Genomic DNA, 22,181 nt, shown 5'->3' with positions numbered 1-22,181 from the left:
TTTTCGGGAGCATATCCGTTAGTCGCTGGCGCTTTCTGTATTTTTTGTCTCGAAATAGTTCTTCTCAAATGTTTTGCGTCAGCATTCAGTGACTTATCTGGGAATGTGGAGAGGATTGTGATCTTGAGCGTTGCGCTTCTTCGTGTAGTTAGTACTCTATTATTTTCCAGATAGAATAGAACATATGTTTATTATTTGCAAAACGTTTCTCGTGATTACTTAATATCATTTTTGTTCCGCAGTCATCTGCATTTGTTTTCAAGACTGTGCTATGTCTCTCTACCGCTGTCTCTGTCTCTGCCTAACTCTTTGTGTGTGTGTGTGGGCATGCGATGTGTGTGTGTGTGCGCGTTAGTGTGCGTGTGTGTGAGTGTGCGTGTGTGTGTGTGTGTGTGTGTGTGTGTGTGTGTGTGTGTGTGTGTATGTGTGTGTGTGTGTGAATAATATGCACAATCAGTTTAACCAGTAAAGCAACTTAATGTTTCCTGTGGTGTAGTACAATGTACAGTATGTATGCGTGACAGTCTGTATTGGTATTGTTCGCCACTGGTAAGCACATCAAGCAAGGGACATAATTTACGCTCATGTCGCGTAATCTTAACACCCGGAGTTGTCGTAACTGCCCTGTTACACGTCGGCTAAAATGTTATACTGCACTAACAAAACAAGGTTTACTCATTTTATTTCATACGGTTATGTGTCCTGGGCCCATATTCAGGAAGAATCCGACAGTGGTTTTGTCGGTAAGAGAAACAGGAAACTTCTGATAACCCCCTGTCGTGGAATTCACGAAGAACCGATAGCGCCTATCGTTGGCACTGTCCTACGATAAAGTTAGAGGTGCCTATCCCTACCGATAAGCACTGTTGCCGTTACGATAACTTTGATTTCAAGATGGCGGCCATCAGTTTGCAGCGTTACCGGGAAAGAAGAAAATTAATACAGGAAGACGTACGATTTTTTGGGACGGGATACATGCACAAATTCATACAGTTCCGCATGCACGATATTTTGCAGTTGATTGTTAACGGATGTGATAACTGACAACATTCAGTTTGCGAACAGAATGGGGGCCTAGCCTCTTGTCTCGCAAGTGATACTCGCGTTGCGGTTTCACGCGTCTGGTGCATATCAAGATGTTTGCGTGGCGCCGATTTGGGGTGAGCCAGCCACGGTCAGCCAGCCACAGCAAGCGCAGCCTTGACAGGGCTCAGCTGCTGCGTCAGGCGCACGCGCAGAGCGACCGTAAACAAGGGAATCCCCCCGCTAGCTATCGGGGAGGCTGTCCGATGCCTGTGAATTCGGCAGTACGACAAAAGTTGTCGGACAGAGAGCTATCAAACTTCGGGGCGCTTGTCGTAGGACATGCAGTCGTATCGTCTTGCATACGCGCCCTGATGATGTCCACACACACACACACACACACACACACACACACACACACACACACACACACACACACACACGCGCGCTCTCTCTCTCTCTCTCTCTCTCTCTCTCTCTCTCTCTCTCTCTCTCTCTCTCTCTCTCTCTCTCTCAAATCATGTCGACCCGTGTCGTCTATTACAGACACAAAATATAACGCAAATAAAGTCGTATCGGACATTTATTGCACTTCTATTAAAGATAAGAAAGCGTAAAAAGAGGCAAGCGTTGTGCAGTTCCCCAGAAACTAGCACCAAACGACGCGCATTGGTTTGGCCAAACATAATCGAAGATTAGTTTCAAAGAGTGCAAAACGTTTAATCTCAAGACCAACCAGCGTCAATGAAAATAGATTTGAGAAAAGATAGGGCGTGCAAAAACTTGGATATGTGCGAAGTGGATATTAGATGTAAATTACAACAGGTATATGAAGAACCACAGCAACAATTGGATCAGAAAAAATATCACATTCAGTAAACAAAAATATATATCACATATAAGTAAAATTTTCAAAATCACAGACAGACTTCACACGAGAAAATATCTCAAAGAGAACCACCAATTGGCAAACATGAAAACTGTCACCAAATGATAAACACACTTCAAAATATGTATGCTCGAAAACTATCACCACGTAAGCTTATTTTTTGACAACTTATATATCACAAAAGTAAAACAAAAACATAACATTGGGGTTTTAAAAAGAGTTCCACAAAACAAGCCATCCCATAAAAAATAGCGTCAAATAACAAAACAAATCAGGATCACAGAACAGGTTACAAATATCTGCGTTCAAGTATGATCACATAACAACATGTGCATATCAATGAAGTTGTGGAATTCGCATGAAGTACAAGCAAACAATATTTCAATTGCTATAGTGATTATGTGTCAGCATGAACAAGTCACGGCTGATGCCGAGTCTGCTAGTCTGCTATATGTATGGACAAAAAAGTAGAAAAAAAGGACGAAGAGTGGCTTTTTGGCTCACGTAAGTGTAGCCTATGCGATCGTAACTTTGTCTGTCTGTGCGTGCGTGTGTGTGTGCGTGTGTATGTCTGTGGTAGAAACTCTAACATTTGAAGACGTCACATTACATTGACGTCACATTATGACGTAAGAGGGTTAGACGTCACGCGAAGGAAGTACTGAAAGTCTCGGTCATTATTATTTTGAGCGGGCCGAGACTCTGTTTGCAGTCGTGTCCCTGCTAAGAGGTCCCTGTAAGTAGGCTACATGCAGACAGACAGATCTAGATCTAGTGTCTCGCTTTCTTGCACAGTTTCACCTATGCTCTTTCTGTGTGTGTGTGTGTGTGTGTGTGTGTGTGTGTGTGTGTGTGTGTGTGTGTGTGTGTGTGTGTGTGTGTGTGTGTGTGTGTGTGTGTGTGTGTGTGACGGAGTGATTGAGTTTGTGTTACTGTTTGTCGATTTCTTACGTGAGCCTTGATGGCTTCGCCTCTTGTTTTTCCACAATCTCAGTCTTCTGTGCAATCTCACAAAGGTAATTTTTGTTCATCAAAAACTACTTGCAGATTTTAATTTAGATTTCTGAAATATATCTGATCATTTAAAACTAGATATTGTACCAATACCGTAAGGAAATATCCGTAAAAATATACCAATGGGGATAGGTGTATAAGTTCCGTTATCAAATCATCAGTTTTCTCCCTTTGTATGTGGCTTTCTGTATACTTATATTAGTTTTATGAGTCGCTGTTCACATAAAACATTCTATGGTGATGAAGTCAGGCTTGCAATAGTTGACCAGCCTAAAAAAAATCATTGACAGGGGGGAAAGTGCAATTCTTTTCGAAAACACCTTGCGATATTTTTTCGTTTTGTTTTTGTGAAAATAACATACATTCATTCCAAAATTCCAAAATCGATGAAGAGTACATGCAAATTTAATTAAATCTCCCCTTTTACATTTAACAATGACATACAAAAAATAAGCCCACGTATTTTCACCCAATTGTTGTTGACAATGTGGCTCTGTACATGAAGAGCCTGAAATAGCCAGACAACCATGCAAAGAAAGGGTTAAACTGTCGGAATCAGAGTGATCATATTTCATAACCGTGAAGACATGTCGACTGTAAAACCCGCATCCATCGAATAAAGACTTTTTGCCCACAGAAAAATTGTGGCCAAAATCTGGAACCTCTGCACTGGTTGAGCACAGCGCATTAAATACGTAAACAATGGCTTTTTGTGAACAAATAATTTCAATACGGTGCCTTTCATCAACAAAATCATAAAGGTTACATTGATACACATTTTGAATAAGTTAAAATTGTTTTGTAAAAGTATAATTAAAAAGCGAACAGATAATGTCAAGCTGGTGAATTTCACACACAAAAAGTCGAAAACGATAAAGTGATACAAATTAGAGTATTGGATTTCACACGCAATCACAATGAAGTTAAAAACCGAACAGCCATTCGTGCAGTTTTGTCTTTGCTATTAGACGAGAACATCCATGAATGATTGACAACACTTGATATGCTGCTGCCGAGTTCTTGATATGGTGCGGCAGGCTTGCTGACGATGACCTTCTCCATATTTCACTGAGTTAGTGAAATGTGGGGTAGAATGTGCCAGAGGCATGTTTTCCGAATTTGTCGGCGTGTTCTCCTGCAATTTGAAAGAATTTCTTCTTCACAGTGTCGGTGATAACTCGGGTCTCACGAAATTGGTCAGCTTCTATCATCATCATCATCATCATCATCATCATCATCATCATCATCATCATCATCATCATCATCATCATCATCATCATCATCAATAAAACCTCAAATACTTTCTTACATAATCTATCTCATTCTGAAATGCATAAAACAATAATCAGCTAAGTGTGTCTGAGTTTCAGTGTACTGTAACTTAGCTAATTGTTGTAACATTTGAAACCTTGGAAGGAAGCATTGCATGATTTTCAAGCTGCAGGCTGTACTGTGTGCAGTTTGTTGCAATTTAAATGCATTCCAAGGGCTTGAATGTAAAATATTACACATTAACATTAAACTAAAACGAACAAAACCATACAATTGAAACATATTCATACTTAAAAACAATATCTATCTCTTTAATTCATGACTATGATTTCCCACAAATGCAACGAAGTCAGAACTGTGGCACAAACAGTGAATGCAATATTACTCATCAAAACGTGGTTTCCAACGCAAAACATCGCATGAATAATTCTTATTTGAAATAGCTTGCAATAAGGGCTTGGGTGGAAATTGCATCAAACAAAGACAAAAACCTTACATTTCATTTACAACACTGAGCTTAATAATCTACATTGGATGATACAGAAATCAATTGTGTAAGACCTGTTCTTGTCTTTTTCTGTCTTTTTTTTTAAGATCCAGCATGGGAAACTGAGTTGGATGTCAATGTTTTTATACTGAAAGTGTTAAACCTACTGACCTTTGGTTCTCTTATCCTTTTGCTCCTCACACCAGTCACGGCAAACCTGCTGAAGGTTTGCAATGTACTCTTTGTCATCAGAAGCCCCAGTTTTGAGGAAAACGCGCACCAGTTGCTCCTTGAAGCAAAACTGGGGCACTAAAAAGGACACCTGTAAACAGACAAAATAAACCAAAACTCTGCAACAGCAAGCTATGGATGGGACACGATTGATGTCAGACGCGTTCAGATGAAGTTGTGTCAGTAAATCAAACCTTTGCGCGGAAGATCAGCCTTTTATTTGGGCATATATAATATGTACTATTACTATTTTTGTTTATGTGTGTGTGTGTGTGTGTGTGTGTGTGTGTGTGTGTGTATGTGTGTGTATGTGTGTGTGTGTGAGTGCGTGCGTGCGTGCGTGCGTGCGTGCGTATGTGTATGTGTGCGTGTATGTGAACCGCCTCTGTGTTATGTATGTGTGAGTGTGTGTGTGTGTGTGTGCGTGTGCGTGCGTGCGTGCGTGCGTGCGTGAGTGAGTGCGTGCGTGCGAGCGTGTGTGTGTTTGTATAATGATGTGGCATTTTAGACACTATCTGGTACTAATGAAAGTAACGCGCCGCACTCATGACTCGTGCATCTTTTACAACTTATTTTTGGTCGTTGTTTTAAAATACGTATCAGAAAAGATATTTGAAAAAGAAAACCAAATTCGTGCAGGTCATGTTACTGGCAGTTTGACGAACGTACGACATTTGTTTGTATTCTAGTTTTGGTTTACATTGTTGTTAAATATCCTGCACGAATCTATTTGTCTTTTAAAGATACCTTTTCCGGGTCGCTTCCCACAGCAGTTTAAATTGGACGAACAAATCACCTGCAACAGTGCGTGCGCGCGTCTTTGGTCGGGTACCGTTAATGCGATGTAATTCCATCATCTCTCCTTTAGTGCAGAAAAGCACACAATAAACTAACCTCAACTGCCTTGAATTCCACAGCCTTATTTTGATCGTTCTTTTTGAAGAATCGCACGTTGTTCACCGGGTTCTCAGCCCTTTTCCCGTAGTCTAGCGTGGAAACCTAAAGCAGGAAACAAGGTGCACAACAAGTCAAATAATTGGAATTAAAGTATAGGCCTAAGTGTGAAGAGACCCACATGTTTTCTTCTTCCTGAAATGTTCGAATACATCAAAACAAGGAGTGGTGCATACAAAGAAGACCACATGCGTAAAAAGCTGTGTTCATGTTGTAGATGTTCAAGTCTCTGTTTCTCTAAAATGCACAGTAATAAGAATGTAAAACCAAATGATTGGTCTAAACAAGCGGTGTGTCAGTCCAAAAGAACTTACGGAATAATGAAAGACATCTTCACTGTTCATGCCAAAAAATGCAAAAAAAACGGGGATTCTGAGTAGCCCAGTAGACAAAATGCACTCTAGGCTCCAAGCCAGCTAGGCCTACCGTGCACCCCCCTCAGGATCCAGCTTCAGTAGGCTAGGGATATTCATTGGGGTCTCCTGAACACGTTTTATCAAGTTCGCCACGAAAAATCTCATTCCCACTACTATTTATGCCACTTTGTTTAAGGGTACCCCATCGAACACTAATTTTATCTGTGAAATCACAACAGTGCACAGCTGCAATGAATGAACAGAGAACCACTTTTTTTAAAAATCAAAACAGTTAAGTTGATCATTAATCTTGTAAAAAATACCTATTACAGTGTTCAGTGTTTGATAGGTTGGCTGTAGTGATGCTTGATAGGCGCGAACCGTCATTTTCACAGTAGACAAAGCATGTCAACTTTGATGAGTAAAAGGTTTCAACAAATTTGGGTTTTCTGTTTCATTTTTTAGAAACTACAATGCCTTTTGATAATTTCAAGCCACATTTGGAATTCCTGAGAGGATTTGTTGCGACACCAGATGAGATATTTCTCCCCTACCCCCTAAACGTGAAATTTTAGGAAAATGTCAAAAAACATTTTTCTTCAAATATTCATGATAACTTCTCACTGTTTTCCAATCAAATAACAAAAGTAATCACATTGACGACCAAAACAGTTCATTTGTCCATCTTTTAACAGAACTACAACATTATTATTGTCTTTTCAAGACTGAAATGTAAAAAATAAAACAAAATTTTCAGATATAGACATCTATTCTAACTGTCTCTTACATATAGTGCTCTTGCTGCATAGTTTCCATATACAAAGTAGATTAACATAAGAAAGACAATCTAAGAAATAATGTTTCTTCGTGTAAGTGCAGAATGTTTGCTCATAAATGCAAATGTCTCGTGAATCAATTTCAGCTTTATAGAAATAACAAGAAAAAGTCATTGCAACGAAGTCTGTAAACTTGTTCTTTCAAACACACACACACACACACACACACACACACACACACACACACACACACACACACACACACACACACACACACACACATAAACACACACACACACACACACACACGATCAATCTTAGACTGTTTTAAGAGCAAGAAAGTCAAGCTCACAGGACAAGTTAGTCCGATTCACAGTCAGATTCAGATTCAAGTGAATCGTCCAGTCCATTAAGGAACAGTGGTGCCTCCGTCTCTGCTTCATCGTGGACCTCACTGAGCAGGCTATCAATAACTGTCTGTGGGAGAACCAACTCTTCATTTTCTTCAGTCTACAGAGGCTCAAGGATTCCATTCTAACTGTCCCTTACATATAATGCTCTTGCTTCATAGTTTCCATATTAAAGATAAATTAACATAAGATTTAGAAAGACAATCTAAGAAATGTAAAAGACAATCTCTTCATGTAAGTGCAGAATGTTTGCTCATAAATGCAAATGTCTTATGAATCAATTTCAGCTTTATAGAAATAACATGAAAAAGTCATTGCACAGAATTTTAAAAAAAAGTTGTGCATCTTCCTCCTTCTCTCCTTCCTTGTGAACCTCATTGAGCAGGCTATCAATAATTGTCTGTGAGAGAACCAACTCTTCATTTTCTTCAGTCCAAAGAGTTAAGGTTTACATTGTTCAGCATCCTTCTATGACCATCAGCGGGGTTGGGAATCTCTGGGAGTGGCAGGTAAGCGCGCTTCCATGTGGCTGTCTGGTAGTTGGCCCTTCTTGCATGTTGTTTGAGGCTTTTGTGGCAGGGCAGAAATGTGAGCAATGTGATTTCTCCTAGCCGGCCAGCATAATGCAAGAGAATGAAGAACACGTCGCTCTCTGGGCTCTTTATTTGATGGTCTTTTGATCAACATTTGAGGGTATGACAGTGCCGCCTCAACTTTAACAAAAAGCCGGATATTGTTTTGAGTTTGTTTGTTTTTTGAGTTTGTTTGTTTTTTGAGTTTTAATGTCCCTTCAGCAGATGCTAGCTGCTATTCGAGACCGATATTGTTTTGAGTGGAAACCAGTGCTGGCCCCCCCTGCTGAGTCAAGCTGCTTCTGCGCAAATGTGGCGAGGTCAATGTTCAGATCCGCTCGAATGACTCCACCTGAGTCACGTTTCTCCACCAGCGACTGGCTTACTGCATCGACACTGTGACACCGTAGATTGAGCATTTGAACTTCTACAGCACATCCAGCAGCTCTTTGTTCATCTCCCATGATTCTCCCATTCTTCTGAACGTTTTCACACACTTGGGTTTCTGCTGCAGGATTTTGACCGGATACCTTTCTCTTTCCTTTCCATAGAAGGCGCTGACTGTGAGTCACAGCCAGTAAAGGCGAAGAGAGAAAGCAAGACAGAACAGTGAGGTCACGGTCGCGTGAGTTCTTCTGCAAGGGTAGCGATGTTGAGCAAACGTTTCCTATTTGCTTTGCCCGTGTCAAAGAGCAATGTGATTTTTCCTAGTTGGCCATTATAATGCAAGAGAATGAAGAACACGTCGCTGTCTGGGCTCTTTATTTGATGGTCTTCTAGCCTTTGTGAAGGCTCAGGTACCAACAAGGTTTCGACAGATCTGCTTGCAAGTCTGTGAGTTCTTGCAAAGAAAACAGATTTCGTCTGGAGCACAGATGAGGGGTTCTGGTGACAATTTTTTTTCTTCTGGAGACAGCATGAAGAGACCGGGTGACTGGGCAGCCTTCTTGTCAAATGACGGAAAAAAAAGTCGCAATTCATAAGATTTCTGTTGGAGGTTTGGAGCAGGGACGCCATGGTAGACAAACTCAAAGGCAGGAATGTTGTTCTGGTCAGCAAGGGAAAGGCATACACGCTCACATCATCTGGTGGCATCAAGACAGAAGGGTAACTACTGAATGATCTCACATCCAGCCAAGAAGAAACGGACTCAAGAATCATCTTGTACTGCCAGTGTGGCCTTCAAAAAGCCTACAAGACCATCAAAGTAAAGAGTCAGTATGCCCACATGTGATTCAGAATAAGTTTTTTGGCTTGTTTTGTTATCCCTTTGTGTGTTAAAGTGTGTAAGAGGTAATGGTCAGAGCTCTTTTGCCAAGTTGGTAGAATTCTCATTATCTCCTTTTACAGAACAGTTTCCAAAATGACAAGTGTCACAGGTTGTTTCCCTTTGTTTTTGTAGTGTCAGTGTAATGTTAGTAGTTGTTGTTCATTATAAAAGTATGCTTGAGTGATTGTTATGTCACATTGGTTTCAGTTTGACGGTGCAGTATGTTGGAACTACAGTTGATTAAAACATCTTCAACTACACATCAGTTCTGCCAGGCTTTTGTTTTGTGCAGCTGTGACACATACGGATCAGGCAGGGCATTGAAATGATGTGTTGGGGCTAGTAAAAGGCAGGGGAATGTTACGGTTTGTCTGGTCACAAAAGCAAGGATAGGGGAGAACACCAGCCTTACAGAGGGAAGGGAAGTAACTCCCGGATTACGGGGTACCCGGCATAAGGTGTCATAAGTTATCTCCCATTTACTCAACAGACATTAAAATCAGGACTTCAATTTTATTTAATGTTAATTTTAGGGAGATTAAATTTCACTGAAGTCTAAAAGTGACTTGAACTGATTTAGTCAACTTGCAATGGGAACTTCGGTTATTGAGGACAGAATGTTACAGAGAATACACATAATGTTAATGGGTAGCAACCACACTAACTTTCAGGAGTAGAATACAAAACTTAGACATTAAAACAGGACTTAAATTCCTAAGATTTTATTGTAAATTCTAAATTTTAGATGGATAAAATTTTACTGAAAGTGACTTAGTCAAGAAAGTTCAATAATTGGGCGGGACTAAAGCTTTGGTCATGTAGAACTGTACCATGCCCACTCCAGCAATGGAAGAAGAAAGAAAAGTACTGGGTTATAACAAGGTAGTTAAACTATTTATAGTCTGAGTGTTACAGATGTCTGGGAGAGGACGACCTCAGCGCCGGGAGGCAGGCAGGCGACCAGACAGACTGAGGTCGAGGTCACGCAGCCCAGGGCAGCAGGTAACTTGTGGGGCTGAAGATAGATATGGCCACAGGCGAAAGTAAGTCTGCTTAGAATCACAGACTATTCTGTAACTTTAAGGATATCTGCAGGACCCTCCCAGGATTGAGCCCTTTACAAAAGGCCATGTTGTTGTGGTCTGGTTCAGTGGAGGAGGGTCCTGTGGCTGCACCATCAACCCACCTGTATCAATTGCTAGTCTTTATCACTGTGTGAGAGCCAGGGGTTGGCGTGCTAAACAGAGGAATTTGGTTGGTGTACATGTACACCCCCAGATTACTGCTGCAAGTATGGTACGTAATGGAAAAAACAGAGCTGTAAAAGCCAGGGGCCTGCTGATTTGCTGGTACAGATGAGGGCAATCTAATTGATACAGGGAAGCGGAGGGGGTGCATTTCTAAAACATGATTTGACAAATTGAATAATTACTGCCTGTGGTTATGGCAATCTCCCCACTCTGCGCCCGATTATGCCAAAAGTTTGAATTTGACAGAACAGCAATATATTTTGTTTTTTGAACCTCTGTATCTGTGTCAGAGGAATTTTGCTTCAGTGTAAAAGAACAGCTAAATGTTTGGCTGTACTTGTATAGGCATTTTTGCCCTGGTCAGGTTTTTTTGCTTGAAAGTGAATGTGCAGCAGCAGGTTTGTTGGGAGTGGAATGTTGAACCCCAGTCAGGGGAGTTTGTTGATGTGTGGATACACATGTGTATATTATATCAGTTCAATACATGTTGGAACTGTTACTACCAGGGTTAAGTCTTAGAGTGTGCGCAATGTGGATGGATGTTGTGCGCATAATTATGTGTAAATATGTGTTAAGTGATGTCTCGACATAAACTGATCTAAAAATAAGAATCAGCAGAAAACAGGTAGATTAAAATTATTGATTTCTTACAGTAATCAAAACTATTTACAGAAAAGAACATGAACCTAATTTCACGCTGTTCATGATTCAAATGAAAGTTTTATAGTTTCTCTCTTCATCTGTGCAAAAAGCTATTTATCTAACAGCATTCATTGTTTCTTTACAAAGCCCATTATAACCCTGCCTAAGTCCGGTAACAATTCCAGAAAAAACTACAGAATGCAGTGTCCCCCTTTACCATGTTTATCTGCCGCCACTCAGTAACAGCTATGCAGTAGATGTTCCGCCAATCCGTATTCTAGGGGCGTTTAGTTTAAAACAATTTTGGCAAGTTGCTGTTCCATGTTTAATTCAAAGAGTTCATGAAAATTTCAGGCGTGTTAAATGATGTTTTAAATCCGCTCTCTCATGCGAGTTCCAAGAATCATGATCTCGGGGTCCAATCTCGTCGAGAGATTGGATTTAAAACATCATTTAACACGCCTGAAATATATATGAACTCTTTGAATTAACATGGAACAGCAACTTGCCAAAATTGTTTAAAACTAAATGGCCCTGGAATTGTTACCGGACTTAGGCAGGGTCCACAGTGTGAGCCCAAGCGAACCACGGGATGTGGCAAGCGTAACCACGGGATATCCCGGTTCTGGATCCTGCTCCCTCCAGAAGATCTGAAGCTGGTAGCAAAGCACCGTAAACAGCAGCATGGGTGCCGTAAAGAGCACATGGTAATGGTTTTCACACCCCAACCATGCGGACTGAGATGTAAAGGAAGGTTTGCAGCCAAGCTGAGACAAGTAAGTTGTAGCCAGCTAACCTGAGCCGCTTTGGGAGGGGTTGAATTTCACGATAAAGCAGTTACCCCCCTAACCATGCTTATATCTTCCGCCAATCCGTGCGGCGCCCATTTCATGCCAAACTATGTTGTCTTATCAGTCTAGTAAATATGAACTTGACTGATCATAAGTCTTGTTTTTATTGATTATCCCTCTTTAGCATGATGGGGGATATTTGTGTTGCATGGTTTGTATGTCTTGTCATAAAATAATACTTTTCGGCTTTAGCCATAAATGAGTTTATGACAAAGCAGGAACAACGACTGGAATGGACCGTTTGAGAATACTGTACACACAGAAATGGCCTATACGCAGCGAAAGCAATGAGCATGACGCGGTTATAACAATAGGTAATGGACATTCGGCGCATTTGTGTGTGTGTGCGCGTCTTCATCTGGGCGTACGCCCGCGCACGTGTGTGTGTGTGCGTTCGTGCGTGCGTGCGTGTGTGTGTGTGTGTGTGTGAACCTGGATACGAATCCTCTCATTCAGCTTGTCCTGTCCTGTTTTCTTGAGAATGAATTCCTCGATCTCCTTTTCCACTGATTTTTCCTGAAAACGACAAATGGTTCAATTGCTATTGAGATTGTTACGAGTATTGCTATACTTTCAAACTCAATATTTTATACGTATGCTGTGTTCAAGATTTTTCACAGCAGTTTTCTGCATTCCGAAGCTCTTTTCGTTTAAAAATGGGCATATCCCACCTGTTTTAAGTCAGTATCTTTTCTTGAATAGCCTTGTGAGGGTCCAAACTTTTGTCCGTGCAATGCACAATTAAAAGGCACCCGTTATTCCACACGAGCGTGAGCTAAGAATGTTGGCAAATAAAATCAACAGTTAAGCTACCTATCAAAAACTGTGTAATCTTGATTTGATCAGACAGAGTATTGTGGCCACTTATAACCAATAACGAACATTGATGCAACAACAGATTCCGTCTTCCCATTATAATGGTCTGACTATTCCAGTAAAGTCAGTGTTCAGCTCGACGGTCGTTTCTTGTTATATGTTAGACTATCACAGGGAAGGTATATACTTTTTAAGGAGCCCTGGAAGTAAAACTCGGTTAGTGAAATTCGTCAATAAGATCTATTTTTAAACTTTTTCAAATGTTACAGATTGTTTAGGACATGCTGCACAAATAAACGGTATACGTTTTAATCTCTGCTGTGTAATTCCTCCTAATAAAAATCAAAACTTACACTTTTTGGCATGAATTCTTCGGCCAAGACGGGTATGACGATTTCTCCCACACACCTGTACAGCTTTCGCTGCTGAAGGTCATTCAAGATTTTCTTCGCTCTTGTCTGCGCAAGTCCTTTGGGACTGTCCTGTTCCTCATCCTTGCTCAGCAGGATTTGGTGAATAACGTTGTCCGTGAGTTTTGTATATGCGTCCATATGGTGAATACACTCAGAAATCTTCCATTCCTTCCTGAAAATCAAACGTATTTTGTTTTTTTGTTTTTTCAATCGCATGCAAACATGTACACACCCATTCAATGCTTAACAAATTCACGACCGGAATATGACAACACCGGTCAACAATCATTGTGTCCAGCATAAAGGGCAATAAAGCCTCCGACTTTGAAAATTAAACAGCTGGAGACAGTTGGTAGTTGTTGTACCCGTGTTGAACATTTTAACCCAAGTTTGCATGAAGAAACAATGTTCTAAAAAAAATCTGAAAGTTTCCCGGCCCCTGTCGTTGCCCAGGCAGGATGGCCAATTTTATTTACAATAGAGCAGAACTCAAGGAATATTTGCAGAATGTTTCAACTCTGAATTCAAAATAATGTTTTATCAGAATAACACAAAAGTATATATATATTCAACACGACTTTAAAAGAAACTGAATTCTCTGACTGAAAATAAATTGCCCCCCCCCTCTCCCCACGATACTTGCCCACTCATCTGCCAAAGTTTAAAATTAAACAGAACAAAAGAAATAGTCTAACACTAAGCAACACACTCATTTCAGCAATTCATTAGTCTTAACCCGAAATCGAGCTGTGTATCTCTATCGGCGATATGAACTTGAACTCAACTCGAAGACTTTATTACGGAAGGATAATAGCATTAGGTCCATATGGTCCTTTCTTACAGCTAGTCCCTACTACATTTCACACATGAAACGAAGTACGAAAATGAAGAATTTAAAACACACACACACACACACACACACACATATATACTTCAATACAAACAAACAAATAAACAAGAAGAGCAAACGCTCGATCGAGTCACTTTCGCAGTTCTGAATATTATATGAGGCATCAGATGGACAGGAAGAAATTGCTATTCACAACACAATGAGTCACGTTCACATAAAATTTGAGCCCGGTCACTTTTATAGTTTCCGAGAAAAGCCCAACGTTAAGTTGTGTGTTGCCGAACAGAAAAGGCTAGTTATCTCCCTTGTTTTTCTGATAACGTTCGTAAAAGGCTACAGATGTAAATACTTTGATGTAAAGAATAATCCTACAAAGTTTCAATCACATCCGATGAACTTTGTCAAAGATATAAAATGTCTAATTTTTCCTTTGACGCTGACCTGTGACCTTGAAAAAGGTCAAAGGTCAACGAAACCATCGTTAAAGTGTAGAGGTCATTGGAGGTCACGACTAAACAAAATATGAGCCCGATCGCTTTGATAGTTTCCGAGAAAAGTCCAACGTTAAGGTGGTGTCTACGGACGGCCGGCCGGACGGCCGGCCGGACAGACTAACACTGACCGATTACATAGAGTCACTTTTTCTCAAGTGACTCAAAAAACGGTCATCAACAAGCAATCTAAAGCAAATGAGAACATCAACAAAACAACAAATTCCTAAAGGCCTATGATGAAACAAACGATCAAAATCATAAAACAAGACAGAACATGAATGAATACAATGGCACACCATTTCAGAAATAGATGACACGTCAGTATCTGTTAAATAATGTCAGTGAAACACAATCATGTACGGAAAACTATAGTAGTGAGATAGTAGTTTGGCGGTAAAGATCCCCGTAACGCTTCTAAATTCAGGACTGTCACATTAGATACTTAATACAACAGCAAGGGGAAAACTATCAAACAAACTCACCCATCGTCTCCGGGTATTTTCAGGAACTTGTCAGCTTCTCGCATTGCTTCAACCAACCTGATAAATTCGACATGGTTTTTAATTTAAATTGTTTAAATATATACGTACATGCTTAAAAATGCAGTGCAGCTCACAGCATTGCTGAAGCAACGATTACTCTTTTATCACAGATAAGGATATAAACAGTCAAAATATTTCCACAACTATCCCGCAGATGACTTCAAACACCTTGCCAGCCGTACGAAACTTTATGCATCTCCTGCCAAAATGTAATCTACATTTCCTGTGATCCCGATCTGAGGCTAAAGGCTGTGTGCGGCATACCAAAATGAACCAAATACCATGCTTTAACATGTTCTTACGTAATCAAACAGAAGGTCTTGACGTAAACTACCCAAGATAGAAAGAATTATCCCTCTCGTCGACACTAACAGACTTCCATGTAGGCATTTCACGAATTAGTTTACGTGTGGGACCTAATGTGAGACTGATCGAGGCTTAAGTTAAGCTATCCTGCCCGGACAATGATCACAAATAATTCGAAAAAGATTTGCAGTTATTGACTCCTTGCAAGTAGGTCAATGAAACTTAGTATTATTTCAAATGGATGAATGCCTGGGGAATGACTGATAGCCCTGGGGGCTCTCTGGCCGCGCACATGGAAGTGAGAAACACAGGAACGTAATGTAACATATTTATGGTAATGTTCTCATTTTAAACGGATGTCATGATGTAGAATACCGAATCAATGATCACCTTTGTCGCAAAAAGGGTTTGTTTCTCAATATCAGCCTAGCTTTAGCTTAATGGGCAAGTGGCTTTTATCGGAAAGAGATTGATTGCCAAACTGCGGAAAATAAATCTGTGTATTCAAAATTAGCTCCATGTATGTATTATAAATCAAGTTAAATAGACGATGTTCGGAAATAACTGCCAGGTTTGTATGTGTTGTAAAAGAGTGAAAACGTTTGCAAAAATATGAGCCAAGCTTTCCTGCGTGACGAGATGCTGTGTTGCAGTCATGCCGTTGATTTCATACTTTGCTACTGCAAAGTCTCTAGATAGCCATGCCAAAACTTGACGAAGATTTGGGAGACTCATTTGGTATTGCAGACCTCGACCTTGGGAGATTTACAAAGATCGAGTGAACGAACTTTGATCAGAGCCAATGAGGAGACTGCATATATCATATTTCATGTTTTTTTATTTTTGTTTACACACACGTGCTTCTAATGCACGTTAAAATCGAACAGATGCTGGGTTATTCTCAGTGATCAAATACCGCTATTTCTCACGAGGAACTAATCCTGCACAGGGCACTGTACTAAGTAAACGCCCACCCACTACTTTCGATCGAAATTGGTGCACAAGGGGGGGGGGGGGGGGGCGGGGGGCGCTGCTTACAAGGTAGTTCACGGTATATACTAACATGAGTTCCACTGCTTGTACAGTTTTGTGCTGGTATGCTCTGCGGTGCAACGTGAAGCGAGTGTGGAACAGCTGGTACATGTTGAAAGCCTCCTGAAACACCGCAAGCAAGTTGAGTTAGTCGGGTGAAGTAAAAAGCGAGGAGATTGAGTGCCTCACGTTTTTGTTTTACAATCCTGAATGACGGATTGTTCAATCCGCAAGCTTGCACAGACCAAAACGATGTCTTTTACCAGTTTTGGCAAACCACAGCGTAAAGTGTGCGTGTATTTTTTGTCTCGTGTGCAAATATCTGCACACTGAAATTACAGAGACAAAAAAAGCCCATCAAAACAAAAATTTTAATTTGTCAGTCAGAGTTTAAAAAAGTGTTAGTGTTTATTACACCAGGTTTATAGGTGCAGGTGTACCTTGTCCCGGTAGCAAATCTGACTCTTCTTATCAACAGTGATGACACGGGAAAACTTAATGAATCTTTTCAGGTCAAAGCTGCTGGTCATGCCCAGATGATGACAGTCACGTTGGAAATAGTCCCACTTGTCCACATCCACCCCGTTACGCTTGTTGGCCACGATCTGAAAATTAAACAGCTCAAAATGAATACTCAATAAATTCAGTTCCATAAATGATTACTCGATAAATTCAGTTCCAATCTGACCATTGACTTTAAAGGCCCATATAAGCCTCGTTAACCAACAAAACAAACGTTGAAAATGGTTGATTTTAATCTGTCTCACAAAGCCCTTTATGTGAACATGACATTCACCGCTCACAATAACTTACTTTTCCATTTTCTGTTTGAGTTTCAAAGAAATCTGCTGCTGTTGCTGCTGCTATCTGTAGTTGCTACTGATTTGCACACTCCGCGATAATGATATGAGCTTTGGGCTCAAGTCAGCAAGAATGTGTAAATTCGGTGAGGTCGTCAAGGCCAAACGTGTCAAGTTTAACAAGTCTGTGAGAGAGAGAGAGAGAGAGAGAGAGAGAGAGAGAGAGAGAGAGAGAGAGAGAGAGAGAGAGAGGGGGGGGGGAGGATGGATAAGAGAGGGACGGGAGAGAGAGAGGGCTGGAAGAGAGTGATATGGATAGATGAATTAGAGAGGAGAGAGAGAGGAGAGAGAGAGAGAGAGAGAGAGAGAGAGAGAGAGAGAGAGAGAGAGAGAGAAAGAGTTAAATTGTAGGGCTACAACAACAACAACAACAACAACAACAACAACAACAGCTAACCATTACTGCCAACATTAAGGCGATAGGGGACAAGACCTTAAAATCTGACAACATTACGTCTGTAATAATCCACGAAACGTTGAAGCAGGTTGGCTTGTATATATTGGGCGTAGAGATTTTCCGTATAAAACATTTTGCTTTGAAGAGAATGTTCTGTTGCATACCTCGTACAAGAAGGCCTTTTCCTGTGTGCACACACCGCCCGCCAAAAACTGTGAACAAAAAATGAGGATGAGTTGAAATATGTTTCACCACCAATTACATTGAATTTGATCAAACAATTTTGAAGAACTTCGTAAAGGGAATGTCTTGAAGTCTGGTAGTATTCATGCACTATGCAGTTACTTGAAAATGTTCAAGCAAAAACAAGAATCGACAAAAAAGTTTCTCCAAAAACAACAGTGATTAATACGACATCTGTACCCTCTCTCCCCCTCACCATCTCTCTCCCTCTCCCTTCTCTCTCTCTCCCCATCTATCTCTTTCTCTCCCTCTTTCTCTCTCCCTCTCCCTTGTCACTCTCCCTCTCTCTCTCTCTCCCTCCCCATCTCTCTCTCCCTCGACTCTCTCTCTCTCTCTCTCTCTCTCTCAATCTCTATCTCAATATCTCGCCCTCTCTTTCGTATTGAGTAAAGACTAAATAACCATAGCATGAATCGTTTACATCTTAACGGCGAGAATGTTTGTATGTTGTGACGTGTTTTAACGTGTACCAAAGAAGAATAAACATATATAATTTATGTGAAGGAATGGTGGACAAGAGTGGTGAACTGTTGAGGAATTCTCGTTTCGTACCCAATCCGAAAGTTTCATACCAACGTTTGAATACCCATAAGGCAATGCTTCCTTCCACCTACAACTGGGCAACAAGAAAGAACGCTTGCACTCCGAGTCCGCAAAGTTTTTTGGTTTTTCCTGCGTTTTCATCGTGGGATCACAGTGTTGAGTATCAATTTGCGTTCTTCTGTTGTTTGATGTATTATCAGTGAGAATTGTGCATGTCGATCGTTACATCCAATTTTCCTTTGAATTGGGCGAAGCAAAAACGATCCTTTGTTCGGCGGGGGCCACGCGATAATGGTTGATGCTATGGCTTCCCCACGCGATCGGGGACAGAAGCCAAACTGGGACAAAATTCTGATTTTGGGTCACTCCTTCGCTCGAAGATTCGGCGAATTTCTTCACAAGGACACGGAGGTGTCGGGAAAAAATGTGGTTTCGGGACCTGCGAAGTCAATGTATTTGGAAAAGGGGGTTGGAAGATCGGAGACCTGGTAAAAAAAACGTAGGTCAGACGTTGGCCGCTGTTGGAGCACCGCAGCTTTTGATACTGATGATAGGCGACAACGATGTTTCTGGTGATAGTTCGCCAGAGGGGATTTCCGCGCATTTACTTGCAGGTATTTCCTTGATACAGAATGCTGCAGTAGGGGTCAAGAACATTATCGTGTGTCAGTTAATGCCTCGTTTTCAGTCGCGGGGGTATCACACATACCGGTTTGACCCAAACTACAACGCCGCTGCACTGGAGGTCAACAACCTAATTCGACAGGGCGCTGCTGACTGCAGCAATGTGTTATTCTGGAATCATGAATTTGTCTCTTTCCCACAGGAAAGCGGTTCAAAATACCAGTGCCTGCGGAGACATTTTTTGGACGACGGAGTACATTTAGCAACAACAGGGAATGCCCGTTGGTACAAGCCTCTTAGACGAGCTATCACCCACAGTCGGGCTTGTTTTTGAGTCAGTTGCAGGTGCAGATAGTGTGTATTTGTCGTTGAATGTATTGGTTTTGTTTTGTTTTTGTTTTCAGCACAGGAAGATAAATTCTTGCATCTGAACCAAGTTGCAAGATGTATGTGTGGTGTTCACCTTCATGGTGGTTTTGTCGTTTCAGTTATTGCCTGTGGCTGGTTGCTATGGTTGAAGGCACTTTATGCTGATGTCCAGTCTGGCGGCTAAGTCAGAGAATCCGGTATTACATTGCCGGTGGAGGTACTGATTAGCGAGCAGGTGATTTGTCCGGTTCTGCGGATAAGTCAGAGAATCCGGTATTACATTGCCGGTGGAGGTACTGATTAGCGAGCAGGTGATTTGTCCGGTTCTGCGGCTAAGTCAGAGAATCCGGTAGTACATTGCCGGTGGAGGTACTGATTAGCGAGCAGGTGATTTGTCCGGTTCTGCGGCTAAGTCAGAGAATCCGGTAGTACATTGCCGGTGGAGGTACTGATTAGCGAGCAGGTGATTTGTCCGGTTCTGCGGCTAAGTCAGAGAATCCGGTAGTACATTGCCGGTGGAGGTACTGATTAGCGAGCAGGTGATTTGTCCGGTTCTGCGGCTAAGTCAGAGAATCCGGTAGTACATTGCCGGTGGAGGTACTGATTAGCCAGGTGATTTGTCCGGTTCTGCGGATAAGTCAGAGAATCCGGTATTACATTGCCGGTGGAGGTACTGATTAGCGAGCAGGTGATTTGTCCGGTTCTGCGGATAAGTCAGAGAATCCGGTATTACATTGCCGGTGGAGGTACTGATTAGCGAGCAGGTGTTTTGTCCGGTTCTGCGGCTAAGTCAGAGAATCCGGTATTACAATGCCGGTGGAGGTACTGATTAGCAAGCAGGTGTTTTGTCCGGTTCTGCGGCTAAGTCAGAGAATCCGGTATTACATTGCCGGTGGAGGTACTGATTAGCGAGCAGGTGTTTTGTCCGGTTCTGCGGCTAAGTCAGAGAATCCGGTATTACATTGCCGGTGGAGGTACTGATTAGCGAGCAGGTGATTTGTCCGGTTCTGCGGCTAAGTCAGAGAATCCGGTAGTACATTGCCGGTGGAGGTACTGATTAGCGAGCAGGTGTTTTGTCCGGTTCTGCGGCTAAGTCAGAGAATCCGGTATTACATTGCCGGTGGAGGTACTGATTAGCGAGCAGGTGTTTTGTCCGGTTCTGCGGCTAAGTCAGAGAATCCGGTATTACAATGCCGGTGGAGGTACTGATTAGCGAGCAGGTGTTTTGTCCGGTTCTGCGGCTAAGTCAGAGAATCCGGTATTACATTGCCGGTGGAGGTACTGATTAGCGAGCAGGTGTTTTGTCCGGTTCTGCGGCTAAGTCAGAGAATCCGGTATTACATTGCCGGTGGAGGTACTGATTAGCGAGCAGGTGTTTTGTCCGGTTCTGCGGCTAAGTCAGAGAATCCGGTATTACATTGCCGGTGGAGGTACTGATTAGCGAGCAGGTGATTTGTCCGGTTCTGCGGCTAAGTCAGAGAATCCGGTATTACATTGCCGGTGGAGGTACTGATTAGCGAGCAGGTGATTTGTCCGGGTCTGCCGCTACGTCAGAGAATCCGGTATTACATTACCGGTGGAGGTACTGATTAGCGAGCAGGGAATTTTCGGGTCTTGCTGATAAGTCAGAGAATCTGGTGCTAAGTTGCCAGTGGAGGTACTGATTATGGAGCAAGGGAGTTGGCGCCTTGAGTCCAAACTAGGTTTGGTGGAGGCATTTTGGGCCATATATCTTCGAATTGTTGGGTTGACATTTCAGAGAATCAGGAATTATTTTGGTGGATGTACTGGATGTCAACCAGGTCAATTAACACTTCACAGAACCCAAACATCGGGTTGGGTGGAAGCACTCTGGGACATAGGCGTCTGCATAACCTTATGTGTTATTAACATATCAATTTAAAAAACTATCTTGCTATTGTAACTAGCCCCATCTGCAGACCAAATGCAAGCCACCAAATGTGCCCTTGTACTCAATTTGCAGAACCGGCTTCTTAACAGTAGCAACTATTCCACACCCACACTCAAGAGAAATAAAAATTGGGTGGCAGGCGGGGTTGAGGTGGAAAACTTTCCGGACTGAGTGCAAGCGTTCTTTCTTGTTGCCCAGTTGTAGGTGGAAGGAAGCATTGCCTTATGGGTATTCAAACGTTGGTATGAAACTTTCGGATTGGGTACGAAACGAGAATTCCTCAACAGTTCACCACTCTTGTCCACCATTCCTTCACATAAATTATATTTATGGTTTCCCATAAAACCATTTATGTTCTGAATTTGCTTGTGCTAACAACCCATGGGAAACAACCACTTCACACAATCATACTATGAAACAAGCCAACACTGTGATTGCGGATGTTGTCGCTGGATCTACCCAGCGACTGCATTTTTGAGAAAACCAAAGTATTTATACATATCATCAATCAAAAATGCATACTGTTTAGCACCAAATTGTTCGGATACATAGTCATAATGTAGGCAACATGTTATTATAAAGTAGCCGAAATTGTGAGAGTATCCGGTCGACTAGATGGACAAAAACTGCATACTGTTTAGCACCAAATTGTTCGGATACATAATCATCATGTAGTCAACATGTTATTATAAAGTACCCGAAATTGTAATCGGGTCATTTAAGCTCAAAATCGTGGGTTTTTTTGTGTGTGTGTGGTCCAATTTTACTACTTCATTCGGGGAT

At 41.7% G+C, this 22,181-nt stretch overlaps 2 protein-coding genes across 2 annotated transcripts in view; both read right to left on the bottom strand.

The window, feature by feature from the left end:
* Nucleotides 1-22,181, bottom strand: part of LOC138962256 (deoxynucleoside triphosphate triphosphohydrolase SAMHD1-like) — a 285,667-nt gene that overhangs the window by 237,846 nt on the left and 25,640 nt on the right. The gene's annotated exons all lie outside the window — the stretch shown is intronic.
* LOC138965362 (uncharacterized) overlaps nt 1-22,181 on the bottom strand; it is a 66,962-nt gene that overhangs the window by 41,432 nt on the left and 3,349 nt on the right. The window contains exons 5-12 of the mRNA XM_070337531.1: nt 17,872-17,919; nt 16,891-17,055; nt 16,482-16,573; nt 15,053-15,109; nt 13,167-13,398; nt 12,430-12,513; nt 5,811-5,915; nt 4,857-5,007 (exon numbers count right to left, since the gene is read on the bottom strand). Coding sequence (XP_070193632.1) covers nt 4,857-5,007; nt 5,811-5,915; nt 12,430-12,513; nt 13,167-13,398; nt 15,053-15,109; nt 16,482-16,573; nt 16,891-17,055; nt 17,872-17,919 — 934 coding nt within the window. The remainder of the gene's footprint in view (nt 1-4,856; nt 5,008-5,810; nt 5,916-12,429; nt 12,514-13,166; nt 13,399-15,052; nt 15,110-16,481; nt 16,574-16,890; nt 17,056-17,871; nt 17,920-22,181) is intronic.

This window comes from Littorina saxatilis, linkage group LG1, assembly GCF_037325665.1.
Source record: "Littorina saxatilis isolate snail1 linkage group LG1, US_GU_Lsax_2.0, whole genome shotgun sequence".
Lineage (NCBI taxonomy): Eukaryota > Metazoa > Mollusca > Gastropoda > Littorinimorpha > Littorinidae > Littorina > Littorina saxatilis.
Note: the sequence above shows the minus strand (reverse complement) of the source record. Positions and strands in the feature narration are given on the sequence as shown.